General features: G+C 30.7%; 1 protein-coding gene across 1 annotated transcript; it reads right to left on the reverse strand.

Annotated features, from left to right (window-relative positions):
- Positions 1 to 6603: 6603 nt before the first annotated feature.
- LOC108483313 (uncharacterized) lies at positions 6604 to 15863 on the reverse strand. Its single transcript, XM_017786638.2, has 18 exons — positions 15268 to 15863; positions 14315 to 14384; positions 13288 to 13902; positions 13024 to 13203; positions 12793 to 12906; positions 12653 to 12711; positions 12349 to 12415; positions 12160 to 12211; positions 11963 to 12055; positions 11718 to 11801; positions 11196 to 11602; positions 10324 to 10385; positions 9092 to 9161; positions 8557 to 8637; positions 8362 to 8463; positions 7811 to 7935; positions 7477 to 7594; positions 6604 to 7283 (listed from the first exon to the last, which is right to left on the reverse strand). Exons 1-18 carry the CDS (start codon positions 15360 to 15362, stop codon positions 7095 to 7097), a joined length of 2583 nt encoding a protein of 860 aa, XP_017642127.1. The 5' UTR covers positions 15363 to 15863; the 3' UTR covers positions 6604 to 7094.
- Between the last annotated feature and the right edge of the window lie 327 nt (positions 15864 to 16190).

Here is a 16190-nt window from a genome sequence, read left to right on the forward strand (position 1 = left end):
ATGTAATTTTTTTTTTAATTTTCAAGTGATGATGTGGCACAATCTAATAGTACCATGTCATCATATTTTTATATTTTTCAAGTTTAGGGATCAAAATAGACTTAACTACCAAATTTAGGGATCAAAATTATATTATCCTTTTTTAATCACATAAACTTTAACAAAAAAAAAAAGAGTTAGTTATACTAGATATAGTTATGACTTGAATTTTAAATTGCTCTTCAAACTTCAAAAATTCTAATTACATTTGAAACTAATAACGTTATACCAATCATGTCCTTTTATTAAAATTGTTAAAAAATACGTCAAATTTTATGTTGCATAATTTAAAACAAATATTTTAATGAAAAGTAGAACTTCATTGCAGAATTTTGAGTAGTTAAAATTTTAAAATAAAGTAAAATAGAAAAAAAAAAAGAGAGTAAATAATAAAACTTTTGTAAACTTTCGAAAATCTTAAAACCTAAATTTATTACAATATTTATTTTTATAATATTCGCTTTTTTTTAATCTATTTTATTTTAAATTATGCCGCATAATATTTGACATCTCATTTAATGGATAAATTAACTATTTTAATAATGAAAGGACATTATTGATACGACCTCGATAACTTAAGAATGTAATTAAAATATTTTAAAATTTTAAGATTAAATTAAAATGAAGTTATAGTTTAAGAATGTAGGGAGCAATTACCTCAAAAGATAAAATGAAAAAGAAGAAAGAGCATGGGTGTCAAAATGAGGGATCACAAATTTTGTGTGAAGCAAAGTGGCTTTCCTTTCATTGTCAAATATTATGTCCATATCTCACTAATGGTGAAGGGGAAATGTTGTTTTCCATCAAAATCATCCTAAAAAGTTGTTTTTTCCATATGATTGTTTTCAACTATATATGATTTTTTTTTACTCGTAAATAAAAAGATAAACATGTTTTTTCTACTCGTAAATCATTGCTTTCAATGATCTCAAATTCATGTTTTTTTTACTTTAATAATAATATCGATACCAATTAATGGTGAATTCAGGGGGACTGGCAAAAGCCACGACCGCCCTAAAATGGAAAATTTTCCTTTAGGGTCCTTAAAATATTAAATGTGTAATGGTAAAATTGTACTTCGCCCTCCTCCAAAAATTATAAAAATTTGATTTAATCCTTTAAAAATTATAAAGATATAAGCTATTAAAATGATAAAATTATATTTTTACTATCGTAAAAATTACAATTTAATTTCAGCTCCTAAAAAAATTTTAGTTTCACCTTTGATACCAACCAAGCTAAGACTCAATGACAATAAAATTTTTAAAAATTTTATCTCTTTTAACTTTTTTTATATTTCAAAATTCATGTTTAATAATTAATACTGCTAAAATCATTTTATTAAATTAGTTTTTCTAATATTTAAAAAAAATACTTACTTGTAACTATATACCACCTTGTAATCAACATTAATTTAAAAGAATTTTTTTTTTATAATATTACTAATTGTATGTGTTTTTTTTTTTTTTTGCAAAGCATACACTTTGTTGACTTTGTTCCTTGCATCATAATAATTTGGAAATGTTGGATCTAGGGTCGTTGATTAATGATTGCTCTCAAATTAGTTCTAGTTTTCAGTTTTTTTCTATCCGTTGGATTTGTTGGAGCAGGAATGAAGCTGCTTACACTTTGGTGCAAGTGACTTTACGTTATGCGAACTATCCCGAGTTTGTTAGTTGTTCATTTTCTGTTCAGGATATTTTAATTGCCAGTTTTTCTAGCGTTCCATGTGAGAACGAGGGGAGATAGGTTGGGTGTATTGGGTATGCATGTTGGCTTGGGTATAATTGCTCTCCCGTTTTCTCTTATGATTTATGGTTATTTTTTTAAGATTTTTGAAAAAAAATATTTATATTATTTATATTTAATATTTTTATATTTTTTTCATTTATTTAAATTTTATATTTAAGCATATTAACATTTTTTTTAACATTTACATTATAGTATTATATATTACTATAGATTTAATTTATATATATATATATATTATAAATTACATAATATAATATATCATAAACTTAAAAATGGATTGAACTTAAATCCTAAATGTCTGAGCTCGAGTTTAACTAATATTATAAACGAGCTTATTTTTTTGTCTAAATTTATTTTTTAAATTTATTATTTTTCTTCAAACCTTTTCGAATTTTGCATGAGCGTTCGAGCTTGGACGAAAAACCGGACCATAACTTGATCTAGTTAGGAGAGAGTGTAAGTGACACGTGTCACATATTATACCGTTTTGATATTTGCCCAATACACACCTAACGCGTGAACATACTTTTTCAAAAGGAAACATAAAATCATAACACTGGACCATTGTCGTACACATTCCAACATGAGCCACTATTTTTTAAATCCCAAAAATTAATTTTTAGAAAATTGAAAAAAAATATATATATTTGGTAAAAATATCATAGAAGCCCTTATATTATAAGTTAGTTTGTATTTTATCCCCTTTACTAAAAAATGGGTAAATTTGTTACTGTACATTAAATCAAAGAGTAAATTTGTCATTCTGTTAAAATTTACATCCATTTTTACTGTTAAAAATTGCCATTGTACATCAGCATGAGGTACACGTGCCGCGCCACGTGTCACTGTTTGGTTATTCTATCATCTATGCTAGTTTTAATAGTATCGTAAATTATTGGGATGAATCTCAAAATTATATATGAACTTTGATTTAATGTGCAATTATATATATGAAATTTTGATTTGATATAATTTTTATAAATTATTAACACAATTATTGATACAAGACCATTTTATGTTTATATATTGCATACAAAAATAATTATATTTATCTAATATAAAATTAAATTTATATTTTTTTCTTTAAATGCGTATGAATGAATCAAAATTAAAGTTTTATGTATAAATTTAAACCACAGTCAAGGCTTCATGTTTATAATTACACCAAATAGAAATTCACGTGTCGAATTACAAATTGAATTAAAGTTCATGTATAATTTTGAGATTTACCCTGAATTTTCATATCATTAAATCTAAATTTATTTTAGTTAAATCTCACCATTTTATCTAAATTTTATTTTTGTGGACCATCAATAAATGATTTATTGATGGACCAATTTAATGAACATAAAAAAATTGAAAACTGAAAAATAATCTAAACTCATGGAGTCTTCTTTTACAATTTTTACTTGGAACGTGGCATGCAAAACCATGAAAACTTTTGTCTAACTCAAATTACTATTTAATGATTTCAAAAATATTTTATTTAAATTTAATTGTAAATTACATAAATATATAAATTATTTATTAATATAGAATAAATAATAATCCGAACAAGATCGTAACAAAAATTACCTCAACAAGAAAAATAAAAATTTTGAGACCTTGATCGACCTAATCCATGGATAAATCTATAAACAATAATTTTTTGTCATTATTATTAAAAATAAAGATGATATTGTATGATATTGTCCCGTAAGGCTAATAGTTTTATACCCTTTCGTATCTCTTTGTACACTTAATATATTAACGACTCAACTAATGAACCTATTATTCTATTCATACAGATCATGCATGTCAAATTTGATGCAAATTAAAAATTTATAACTATTTGTTTTAGGTAAAAAACTTTCAATCGTTCAATAAATGTTAATATATATATATATAATATTTTAGATCGAATGATAAAGATATCGAATTGGTTTAAAATTTACATATATGACAAGAACAATTATATTGATAAATTCAACAGTTAAATAGTTAAAATATTAATCGTATATTAGATATGTAGTATTTAAATATATCATAATATCTCTTGGTTGGGTTTTAACTTAATTGTCACCGTTGATATTGCAATAACAAAGATGACGTGGGTTTGAACGTGATTAAACACGTTTTTTTTCGATTTAAAATTTTGATAAAATGTTATAAATAGAAGTAAATATTATATTCATATAAATATAATTCCTAGTTATTTAGCTTTCTTTCCATATTATCAAATTTATTAGCATAATACCATAACTAGTATTATCAAATTTATTTATTTCAATGGATCATATACATATATATATATATATATATATATGCGCTTTTGAACTTTTAAAATTATACCTTTTATGTCAAGTCAATTTCATTTGATAATGAACTTTTAATTAACTTCTGTTTTAGGTAATTTTATGGGTCATTTTCTGATTTTAAAATTCAGATGGATTTTGTTCATTTTTGTGATGACAAAATTTTTGAGAAATTAAAAATAAAAATTTTATTATGAGGATGACAATTTGGGATTATCATTAAGAATATTCACGAATTTTAATTTCGTTTTCACTTCACATCATATATATATATATATATATATATATATATATATATATATATATATATATCGTATGTATTCTAAACTATTAAATTAGTCACTTTTGTTTGTGTCGGGTTATATTTTAGTCATTTACGTTATCGCGTTATAACATTTTTGTTATTGAAATGTTAATTGTCGTTAACGGTGTAACTATAAGTGGTGTGACATATTAAATCACCATTTCAAATAAAAATGTTAGGTTAATTTATACAACAAATTCATATATTTTTTTCGTTTTGAGCAATCTAATTTTTATATATTATTTAATTTAAATTTAAATTTAATATAACTAGATATATAAAATTTTGTTTTTAAAATTCTAAAAAATCTACATAAATGTCAGCCACTATTGTATAAAATTATTTTAAAGAATAATTTCATTTATAACGTATTTTTCCTATGTTCTTACTTTCAATTAATTCATTTATTTTAAAGAATAGTTTAATATAACGTTTTTTTTTCCTATTGTATAAAATTATATAATGTTTTTATGAAAAAGTTTCGTAAAACACTTTATAAACATCTCTACCAAAACTGGCAAAGTCTCAACTAATTACTCTTTATTAAAAGTTTTATCCAACTTTTTAAGATCTCAATAATAATTAATTTTTTAAAAATATAAAATTCAAATCTAAAATGTTTTTTAACCCACATGGTTGTGCGATAAATTCTAATCATTTTAATTTTTAATAAATAATTAATTATATATAAAATATGAGGGTAAATTGCACTAAAAGTCAGTAAACTATTAGTAAGTTTATGTTTCAGCCATTCAACTTTAAAAGTTACAAAATGGTCACTTAACTATTCGAAAGTTTTCATTTAAGTCACTGGGCTGTTAAAATAATTGTTATATGGCCTTTTTCTGTTTGCACTAACTGCACCAACTGAAAACTCCTTTTTTTTCATATAACATATTTGAACATTGCGAATTTATGAATCAAAATCTAAATAACTTTCTTTTTCACTCTCCAGCATGAACTATTAGATCGACTTGGATATAATATGTTATCAATCGTCGAGCTGTCACTTAGAGCTCACTAATTGAACTTCATTTAAAAAATTAACAGTTTAGTGACTTAAATAAAAACTTTTAAATAGTTAAGTAACTTAAATGAAAACTTTTTGAATAGTTCAATGATCATTTTATAATTTTTTAAAGTTACATGACCAAAACGTAAATTTACTAATAGTTTAATAACTTGTATATAGTTTACCCAAAATATTAATGTAATATCATAAAAGTCATTTTTTTTTCTTGTTAAAAAGAATTAGTGAAGTCCGATTTATTGGGATAAAAATAAGTGGGGAGCATCAATTGACCCACACCATCCACTCAATTCATGCTGGATATGACGACGACATGCAATCAACAAAACAACGTTGGAGTGTCCTGATTCCATAAACGACGCCGTGTACGGTCGACCCAAATTATAACTGCTTTCTAACCGTTGGTTTATTTGCAAATTATTAATTAAAAAATTTTAAAAAATAAATTTTTTTAAAATTAAAAAATTAAAAATTACAAGATTTTAGCAAGTAACCACCTGCCCACTACTGGCAGCTCCTGTCATGGGCACCATCGGCACTGTCTTGGCAGAACTAACACCTCAAAACAATATATCTATATACTACCCATAAATCAAATAATACCTTCAAATATTTGTATTTATATTTTCAAAAAAGAAAATTGCATTCATTTTTATTAATAGAACACTCTAATCTATCATATAAATTCATACATAATCAGTATATTAGATATAAAAAATTTAAATTATTTTTTTCTTATTTCTTTCTTATAATTTCTTACCAATTAATTTAAGTGTAAAATATTTTCTTATGCAAGTATAAGAAAAGAATACCAAAAAATATTACAGTTAATGTGATTTTTTTCTTTTAAAACAATTATGTCCACCTTAATATTTGATTTTTTCACAATAACTTTTCTCAATTTAATTTCTCAACTCGAATTCAGTTCGATAATAGACACTTTGACATTATACCACATCATCATTAAAAAATTAATATATAATTAGAAGAAGTTGGTATACAATGTCAAGTGATGATGTGGCACGATATTAATTTGTCACATCATCACACCATAACGAAACGAAATTAAAGTTCAGGAATCAAATAAAAAGATTACAAAATTCCGAGACTAACGTTTAGTAAAAAGAAAACGTTTAAATGCCAAAAATGAACTTAATTGATATATTTAGGAGCCAAATATAACATTAACCCAAATATTGAATACGGCTTTTATCAAGTGAGCTGTTAGAGAGAAGACTGTACAGAAACATACAACATACAATGAACTAGGATTTGAAATATCTATCAAAAACAACCATTACAAAACTTCACCATATACTTTATAGTTGATTCCCTTTGTATCTCTCGTTTCTTTTCCTTTTTCGATACAAAGGCCCGAAACTCGAGACCCGGATTTGCAGGAAATCACTCCTTAAGGATGATTACACTTGTTCTTACATTCTCCTTACTTCTACAAAGTATTATTCGTTATTACCATCTAATAATGGAACAAACAATTAATGATTATGGATATCACCTTGGTTTCTAGTAAAAAATTATAAAGATGCAAACTACTGGTCTCCTGAATTACCCCAATGCTAATTAAATATCTACTGAGGCCAATGAATAGAAGAATTGAAGGCAGCAAAAGCTGGATATGAATGCTGAGTATTAACCTGACAAACCGGCAATTCTCTCACTCCTTATGTTGCCCTTCAATGTCGTTTGTTCCCTTGTCATCTGTGTCCTTGCCGTTCAGTTCCTTCTCATTTGTGTCCTTGCCGTTTGTTTCCTTGTCATTTGTGTCTTTCTGCTGGATTTCGGTATTCTGACCCTCGTTAGATGGCTTCCCATCATTTGGGCCATCAACATTACCGGGCTTTCCCTGTTTTGTTTATTCAACCTTGGATTAATACATTAGATAAAATATTGATATGGTGAAAAGAACAAAATGATAACTCTCATAATAGCTTTTCCCTTAGCTTCCAATTGTGAGCCAGCCCATCAGTTTAATCCAGCAGAGCAATCATCTGATCATCAAAAAACTTGAAAGAAAGTAAATTTGTGAAAAAACTAACCTTGTTTCTATCACGCCAGCCGAGTCCAAATGGTCGAGAAAGTATGCTAATTTTCCGTGCAGGGATTTCTTGTTGAGGCTCTTGATTGCTGCGTGCTGATGAATCAGGGTGTGATGATCTGCAATGTTATATTTATTAGAAGGGATTTATAATCAAATTGGCAAATGTATATAGCTTCTGAATTGCATTCCAAGCAATGACAAAGGATATAAATCAAAGAAAAACAACTAGTTATTGGGTGACCCCCGAACCCTGAACAGACCCAACTGACTGACTAAAAATATTTCACCCATGAGTAAAAGGATTTCAAATTGGCAAAAGGTTGTTAACGCACCGTGGAGAAGGTTGGACTTTACTTTGTCCAGACTGGTACTGTAAGGTAGCCTCTAACATTGATTCTGCCATTACCACTCTTTTCTCCATTTCAGCAAGTGAAGCAGTGGCCTCTTCATACTTTTCCTGTATTTGCATAAATTTTGAATTTTTGTGATATGGTAAAGACATAACATGTTCTCGCACAGGGAAATGCTTCATAAGGAAAAAAGAAAAGAACATGTTCTCGCATATTTTCTACACTTGAGTACATCAACTAACATCGTTTCGAGTAAAGTCCCACTGTTCAATTAATTACAGCTTTCCAAAATATTTTCTCGTTTGCAACGATTTTAAGCAAAATTAAGATACGTTGAAGCCATTAGTGTGCTGCCTGCAGCACTGGTGGAAAGATTATTTATTTAATGTAATTAAAAAGGACCTATAATTTCCAAACCATAGAATTGAATATTGGCATTCAGTAAAACTAGAGAACCAAGGACTTATCACTGCGAGCATATATTTACTGATGAAAGTTACACAGCAAAACAAGAGTTTGATCATAATGAGTACCTGAAGCACTTGAACAGCATATCTTTGTGCAGCTGCATCTTGTTCAGCAAATCTGCGAGCATCTTCTGTCACCCTTTGATCTTGCTCTACCCGCATTAGGACCTACAAAATGCGAGACAAATGCTATAATAATCAAGACATGTATAACAAAAGAAGAAATCCTCCATTAATTGAACATGAGGAAACAAGTCAAACCTGAAGCATTGCATTTTCTTGTTCCTGCTTCTGAGAAAGGGCCATAAGAAGCTCAGCAACCTCTTGCTCTAATTGCTCCACCTAAAGATCAGAAGCAGATATAGCATATGCAAAATGTTCATCTTAAGAAAACACCTAGCAACTATGAAGTCAACAAAACACCAAACATTCAAAGCATACAAGTTACAAGTGAACTGCCCAATGTCCTTCACTGATTCAGGCATGAGTCATGACAACCTTCCAATGCAATTTTATTGCAAGTTCTTGTAATAACATTAATCAAATTGTCTACTTTGTGGTAAACAATGATAGAATGCACACATAGAATCCACTAAGAGGCCCAAGGTTCCAGGAAAGCCAAGCAAACAAGTTGCGGGCATTGGAATGATTTTTAGTTCAATAATGGTCCTAAGAATAAGTTAGAACATTGGCTGCAAATTCTGGCAAGGGAAAACGGAAAAAATTGCAAGAACAACAATCATATCTTTCTATTCATGCCAAAAGAACTGCCACTAATGAAGATTTTCCATTTTACCCTAGCACTTAATTGGCGCCGATTATCCTGCTTTACCATCTCCATCAAGGCCGTTTCCAGCTCCTCAGATCTGATACAAATTAGAAAGACGCAAGATTGTTGGTTGCATTCATCAAGCTTCCACAGAATAAAGATTATTTTAAAATAAAAAATCCACGAATTCCAACGTAAAATAAAAAGATTAAGCATGTGTTCATTTCACTGAAAACTTCCGAAAAATGATTTTTGGAAGATTGATGGATTTTCTAGAAAAACTAAAAGCTTTTTGTGTTTGTATGATTCAACGTAAAATAATTTTTTTGAAAGTTGTTCCCAATGAAACAAACACACCATAAATTACATTTGTTACAAAATATTGTCGCAAGCATTAATTTGACAATAAAAATTTATCTTATAATAATCAATGCATAAGTTTTTAAATTTGAGATTACATGAATGAGAGTGAAAAGTAGTACATTCGAGCAGGAAAGGATAATTGAAACTAAGCAAGATTTAAACAAATAGTCATATTTTGTATTATAAAATATTTATTACTAAAAGTATTTATAAATTATAATCTATATCCATTATTAAAGTATTAATGTAAATAATTTTCTATAAAATATTTAGCATGTTAAAAAGTATTATTAATGTTAAAATTTAGTATTAAAATAAAATTGCAATATCAAATAATTTTATTAAAATAATAAATTATATTTATTATATATATTCGATTTATTATATATTATTTTAAATATAAATATTTATTTTAATAATATTAAAAAATTATATTTACAATCAATATTTTAATAGGTTTAAAATTAGAATAAAAAATTATTATTAATGTAATTTGGCACGATTCAAGATAATTTTCATCTAAAAATCATATTACTCATATGGGAACTCTTGTCCAGAAATTGTCTTACCCTTTGGAAGACAATTTCATCAAAAAAGACTTATTTTCCGTTAACCAGTAAGAGTCATTTTCATTGGCCAAGCTATCTTCCATTAAACAAACACAAAAAAATTGCAGAAATTACTTTCTATAAATCATTTTCCATAAAATAAAAACATCCTAAGTAGGTAGGCATGTCCAGTTTATAAGCCATTATGATGTAGCTTAGACATGTCCATGTATAAGAAAGGTTAGGAGGCAAGTTAGTAATAGATCTTAAACCAAAAACACAAATCTCGCTCTCTATTACACGGCATATATCAAAACATGCAAACCATAGAGATAATATAAATTTAACCTGAGGACAGCTGATCTTTTCTCTTCTAGCAACCTGCACAACTCAACTTTTAACCACACAACCTGCACACAATTATTTATAACAAATTAAGAATATGAGAACATCACAAGAGGCCAATAAAATCTCACAATACGAGGGTTTAGGTTTAAGGATTATGGTTTAGGGATGATAAATTAGGGTTATTGATCAATTAGTGTTTATGATTAGGGTTTACAGTTTGGGTTGACAAATTAGGGATTATAAAATAGGGATTTTGTCTCATGAATTAGGTTTTATGCTAATATAAATTAGGGCTTATAGTTTAGGAAATAGGGTTATGAATTAGAGCATAGCCTCCCATGTCTTTTTGCAACTACATATAAATCCAACAAGCAACATCCTTTCAAAAATTTTTGTTAGGTCCACAGAATCAGTGTACTCAATGAAACAAATCCACTCAGGCAGATCAATAGATCTAATCATTGATAATGATTTAATAAAAATGGTATCTATATCGCTCTAAGAAATTGACACTAGAAAGAGAGTTCATGTCACAATCTCACATATGCATGCAATATGGAAATTTTCAACTAACCCCTAAATCCGAACACATGATTGAACATGAATCCTTCTGAAATATCTTTTGTTAAATCTAGGGTCACTCTAGCCATTGCATTAAACCAGAAAAAAACTCAGGACATAAGATTAGAATTATGTTATTCAAATTATATATTATATTTCCACTTTACAGGGCAAACAGCACATGCAAGTGATCATGTATATATTGTATTTTGTCTACAGGCCAAGGAACAAAGACTCATCAACTCACAGAGGAAATGCAACATTAAACAACTGCGTATAGTGTTCACAGAAAGGGTAAATGTATATGGTACCTGCTCTTGAAGATCTGGAACAGCACCTGTGTCAGCATCTCCAGTCAGACTAATAAGAACTTCGTCAGAGTTTGTGGAACCAGACTCAGAATGAGAGAGATCCCCATTTGCTTTTGTCTTATTTGTTTCCATAATCATGGACTTAGGATCCTGCTTAAAATTATATAGCTTAGATGCTAGGCCCTGAGAATCCCTCCAAGCTTGAAGCCCCTTTGATCTTTCCTCAACTGCAGCTATTACAGCTGATCGATGCTTCTCTCTTAAATCATGTAGTCTTTTCTCATTTACATTTTGATAACCCATACAAGCTGTCAATACAAGTTGGCTGCTGTCGAATGTTGAGCCAGCCAATGACTGTAACAAGGTAACAGCATCTCCTGCATCCTTAGTTGTAACCAGTGCAGGGCCTGTAAGAAAATTAAGTTACATTGTGTAGTTTAAAACAGCTTATTTGTCACTTTGGACTTCAGGTACCATAAAGATATCATTAAAGTCAAAATACTCGTGTCTTTCACCCCATACCATATAACTCCATTAAAGCAAGTGCTGTCCTAAAAAGCATGACACGATTTCCTTCATAGAGGAGCACATCCCAGACTCGAAGCACTGTAATGAAAAAGTACAGCAGGAAGCTGTAATTAAGCACTGGTGATACCAATTATTAAATCAGTGCAGCATCGGTAAATTAGAAACAAAAGCACCAATTATGACAGAAAATTCCAATGATAAACTGTTCGACTGATAGAAGACACAGCATGAAACCTAACCACTTTCCCATGGAAGCATGTTCATAAAAATGGAAAGGAACCACGGTCCAGTAACCCATGCCACCTGCACTCCCAGATAATCAAGATGATTGACTGCAGAAACATAAAAATGTAAATTATAAACTGCCAAAAAAGCAATGGAAAGATAACATATATGAAATTTCAAACAAAAAAGAACAAATATTGAAAAAACAGACCCAGTTTGGGAAATCTCTCGCGCACCAACTCCTCAAAAACAAGTTGGTCAACCTAACAAAAGGCCATGAGTTACCAGGACAGTTATCTAAAGCATAATTATTCCATCAATCATTTAACATTCTCATTTAGGAGAAAGCAGATAGCATAAATCAACTAATAAGGAGAAAAAGAGTTGGACAAAATATTACCTGAGACTCAATCATTTCCTCTGAGTAATAGCCATCAAAATAGTCATCAATAATGCCCATCAAAGTCCTGAAATGTATACCACAACTTAGAAAATAGAAAACCAACAGTGCACTTACCATAAGATTAAATGCTATGTTTGCCCATAAAACTTAGAGGATCCCACCAAATAAACATAAGAAAGCATGTAAATAATGTTTCTCCAACAAAATATGCTCAGATCTGTAACCTTAGAAAAAAAAATTCAACAGATAGAAAGAGGAATAATAGATCCGCAAGGAAATTCTCAACCGTCTCCAAACCTACCAGAAGGCATTCTCTTCGGGCATCAGTAACAGTAACAAGGCAGCAAAGAAATTCATGGCCTGCATGAGAAAAATACTTATTCCAAAAAAGCCAAAACACATGAAGCATGACTGTAACTAACATATTTCAGAGCCTAATACCTGACAGTAGCCAACTGAGGGATTATGTCGAGCATAAGCTGTAAGCAACCGTCTCAAAGCATTTCTACCATCATCGTCAAGGGCAGGGTGACCTGGGAATGTTCGAGGCAAATCCTGTTTTTAGAACCACTAATCAATTAGGAGACTCAAATTAATAACACAAAACAAAAAGGTAGCACCAGTGGCAGAAGAAACTAAAACTAGAATTGAAAAAACTGCCGATGAAACAACCTTCTCAATCTGCCCCTTCCACTTCTCAGGCCCACCTATGGACTCAGTAGTTGAACCCTTACTGTCTGATTGCAAGCTCTGTTGTTCAGTGTTGTTGCCACAGTTAGTTTCATTAGCTAGTAGATCCTGGTAATAGTTATCCACTCTGCGTGCCCTCACACCAACAAAGGCTTGCCAAAGCTGAAATGTCCATATTCATGAGAGAGGAAGGTAGAAATTAATGTGGAAAATAAAGAGAGAATGACAGTAGATCAAATAAAGTACCTCTCCCCTAAGAGCCATCGGTACTCCACCACGAACAAGAACTTCCAACTCTTCCTTCCAGGGAAATAAAGATTCTGTAGGATCTGCATCATCAGCACCACCACCCGTTCTGGTACTTCCGCTGCCACTTGTAGGGGAATCCTGAACTGGGTCAGATCTCTCTGCATCATAAAATTCATCATCAGAATCCTCCTCTGATGCTCCCTTTGGGGATCTAGCATCTTCAGTAGGAGTTAACGGCTTTCCTTGACTGGTTTTTTGCTCATCTTTTGATAGAATGCCTTTCTTCTTTACACGAACACTCATCATATCTTCAATGGCCCGAAGCGACGGTCTAATTTCAGTCCATATTTGGATCTGATGAACTTTTTTCTCTGGTGCAGACTGAACTTTCTCCTTTTCTGTATCATTCTCAGACAGATTATCAGAACCAGACTTCCTTTCACATAAATCATCTCTTTCAGTGCCCTTCTTTACTTCACTGTCCCCATCCTCAGCAGCATGTGAGGTCTCCTTGCCTTCCTCTGAAGGTCTCCCATTGACTGGCAATTGAGCAGACTCGGCTTGACGTTCCAAGAAATCATTCCACCTATCTGATCTTTCCTCCTCTTCTTCCTAAAGTCATGGGAATAGGCATTTAATTCATCTTAGGTGAACTTATTTCCATTGATCTCCAGTCGGTTTATCAGAAACTAGTTAAAGCAACTAAATCAAAGACCCGAACTATTGAGCTTGTTGTCATTCAAGGCCCATAAGAATGTGGGAGAGAGGTAGGGAAAAAGAGGTACTACAGGAAATATGTTCAGTCTTAACAGAATTTAATTGCTTAAGGTATTTTCAGTTTCAGAAAATAACTCTGCAACACATCAACCATTTCTAACTAAGTCAGAGAGTGAGACAAATTATTTGATATCCACCATGATATATGAGTTGGCATTTTATCATACTTTCCCTTTTACGCAGCGGCTGAAAATAGATGATTTAAAATAAAAAGGCATAAAATCAGGAGACTGAGTCAAGAAAATACCTTGTAGATATTAGCATATTCTCTGTACCTTTGCACATGCTGAGGTCTCACCGCAAATCCATATGCATCCCTGTCAGTAATAAACTCTTCATTAACCTCCAAATTTTTTAAAAAAAACCTTCATAGTTCACACTAACAACATATCATTCCAATACATACACAAACAAATTATAGAAAAAATTCCAGTTAAGCAAAAACAAAAAAAAAACCCTTAAACTACTTCCGATCAGCCTTCAACAATCACATTCCCACACTGATTACCACAACATTCTAAAACAAAGACTAGCTTAAACTTATCTCTAAGATTATCAAATTCAAATCGAGATATTGAGAAATGAGCACAAACATAAAACCAAAAGCGAAATAACATATAATTTTAACCAAATACAGCTCAAATAACCCGTAATCCTTCTCCAACCTTACCCTGTTACACCAGTGGCCAGTGGTCACACAACAAAATATAGTCAAAACTAAACTTCTCTACTTTCCAGTGTCATTCAATTTACACCAATTTGCTCAAAAAATCAAACTACAATACATGAAAAAGAAAAGATATCAATAAAAGATCATGGACTCCAACAACGTTCTCAGCAAAAGCTAACATAAATTACTAGCGACCAGCCACCACATTCCTCGATTACTAAACCAAATTGTGACCAGTTCAATAAGATCTTGAATTGACCTGCAATCGGCACCCAAAGATTGCGGAGTTTACACAAGCAAACAAGACATGTTACTATTTTTCCATCCAAATTTGTTCTTAAAAACTAAATCACATTTCAGATCATCAAATCCAAATCAAGAAGAACGGATAAAAGATTCGCGGTCAAAAAGAAGTCCAAAAAGTTTGACTAAAAAATAAAAGAAAAAGAAAGATCTAATCAAAAGATTCAAAACTATAACGGATCAGATAAAGAGAGAAATCGAAGGGACAGTTGGCGAAAAGAGCATACCTCTTGTGTTCGAATGCTATAACGGGGTTTACGCCTTTGTTGGTAGTTGAAATGGTGGCGGCGGCGGCTGCGCCGGTGGAGGGGAAGGATCTCATTGCTTCCTGCTGACGTGGATCGATTTGATTGGTCCGTGAGAGAAATTAAAGGAGCGATGTCGGTGACGAACGAGAGGAATTTTCGGGCTTCTGCTTGAAAATTAAAAAGGATAAAAGAAAGAGAGGGAGTTCAAGTGTGGCTGTTTGGGAGAAAAGAAAGCGAGGGAGAGGGAGAGGGAGAGTGAGAGAAAGGAGAGTGACGATGGTGGAAATATATATAAAAAAAAAAAAAAGGCAGGCGAGAGATTAATATTAGAGATGGAAGAAGAGGGACAAAGAAGGCATTGATTGATTTGGGCAATTCTTTCTTTGAAAATTATAAAAATTAATTAAAAATAGAAAATTTAATGAGTTGAATTGAAGCTTGGGAAAATGAGTAAAACGGAAACTTTTGTTTAGGTGGTAAGGTAGAACCAACATGCGACGAGCGGTTTGTAAACAATGGCTGCTATTGGTCTATTCAGTAAGTTTATCAGACAATTTAAAGCAAATTTTTTTGCCAACGTGGCCTTACTTCGGTTCCATTTTTTTGAGAGTTTCATCATATATAATTATTTTTAATTATTTTGATTATTAGTGAAATTTTAAAATATATATTTAATTTTGTTGGTATAGAAAATCAACAAATAAAAACACAAAAAGTAGAAAGTGATTGTGATAAGGAGGCCGATTCACTTATAATAGGCAGAGAGCTAGAATAGAAGTGAGAGAAATACGAGGCTATAGAATGCTTAGGGTAAATGGCTTAAGGGAGGTTGGAGAGGAAAGGGGGAAAAAGATCCCTTCTATGTTGCATGCTAAGAGCTTTACTTGATGGTGCCTAATTGT

The sequence above is a fragment of the Gossypium arboreum genome, chromosome 10 (genome assembly GCF_025698485.1).
Source record: "Gossypium arboreum isolate Shixiya-1 chromosome 10, ASM2569848v2, whole genome shotgun sequence".
Classification (NCBI taxonomy): domain Eukaryota; kingdom Viridiplantae; phylum Streptophyta; class Magnoliopsida; order Malvales; family Malvaceae; genus Gossypium; species Gossypium arboreum.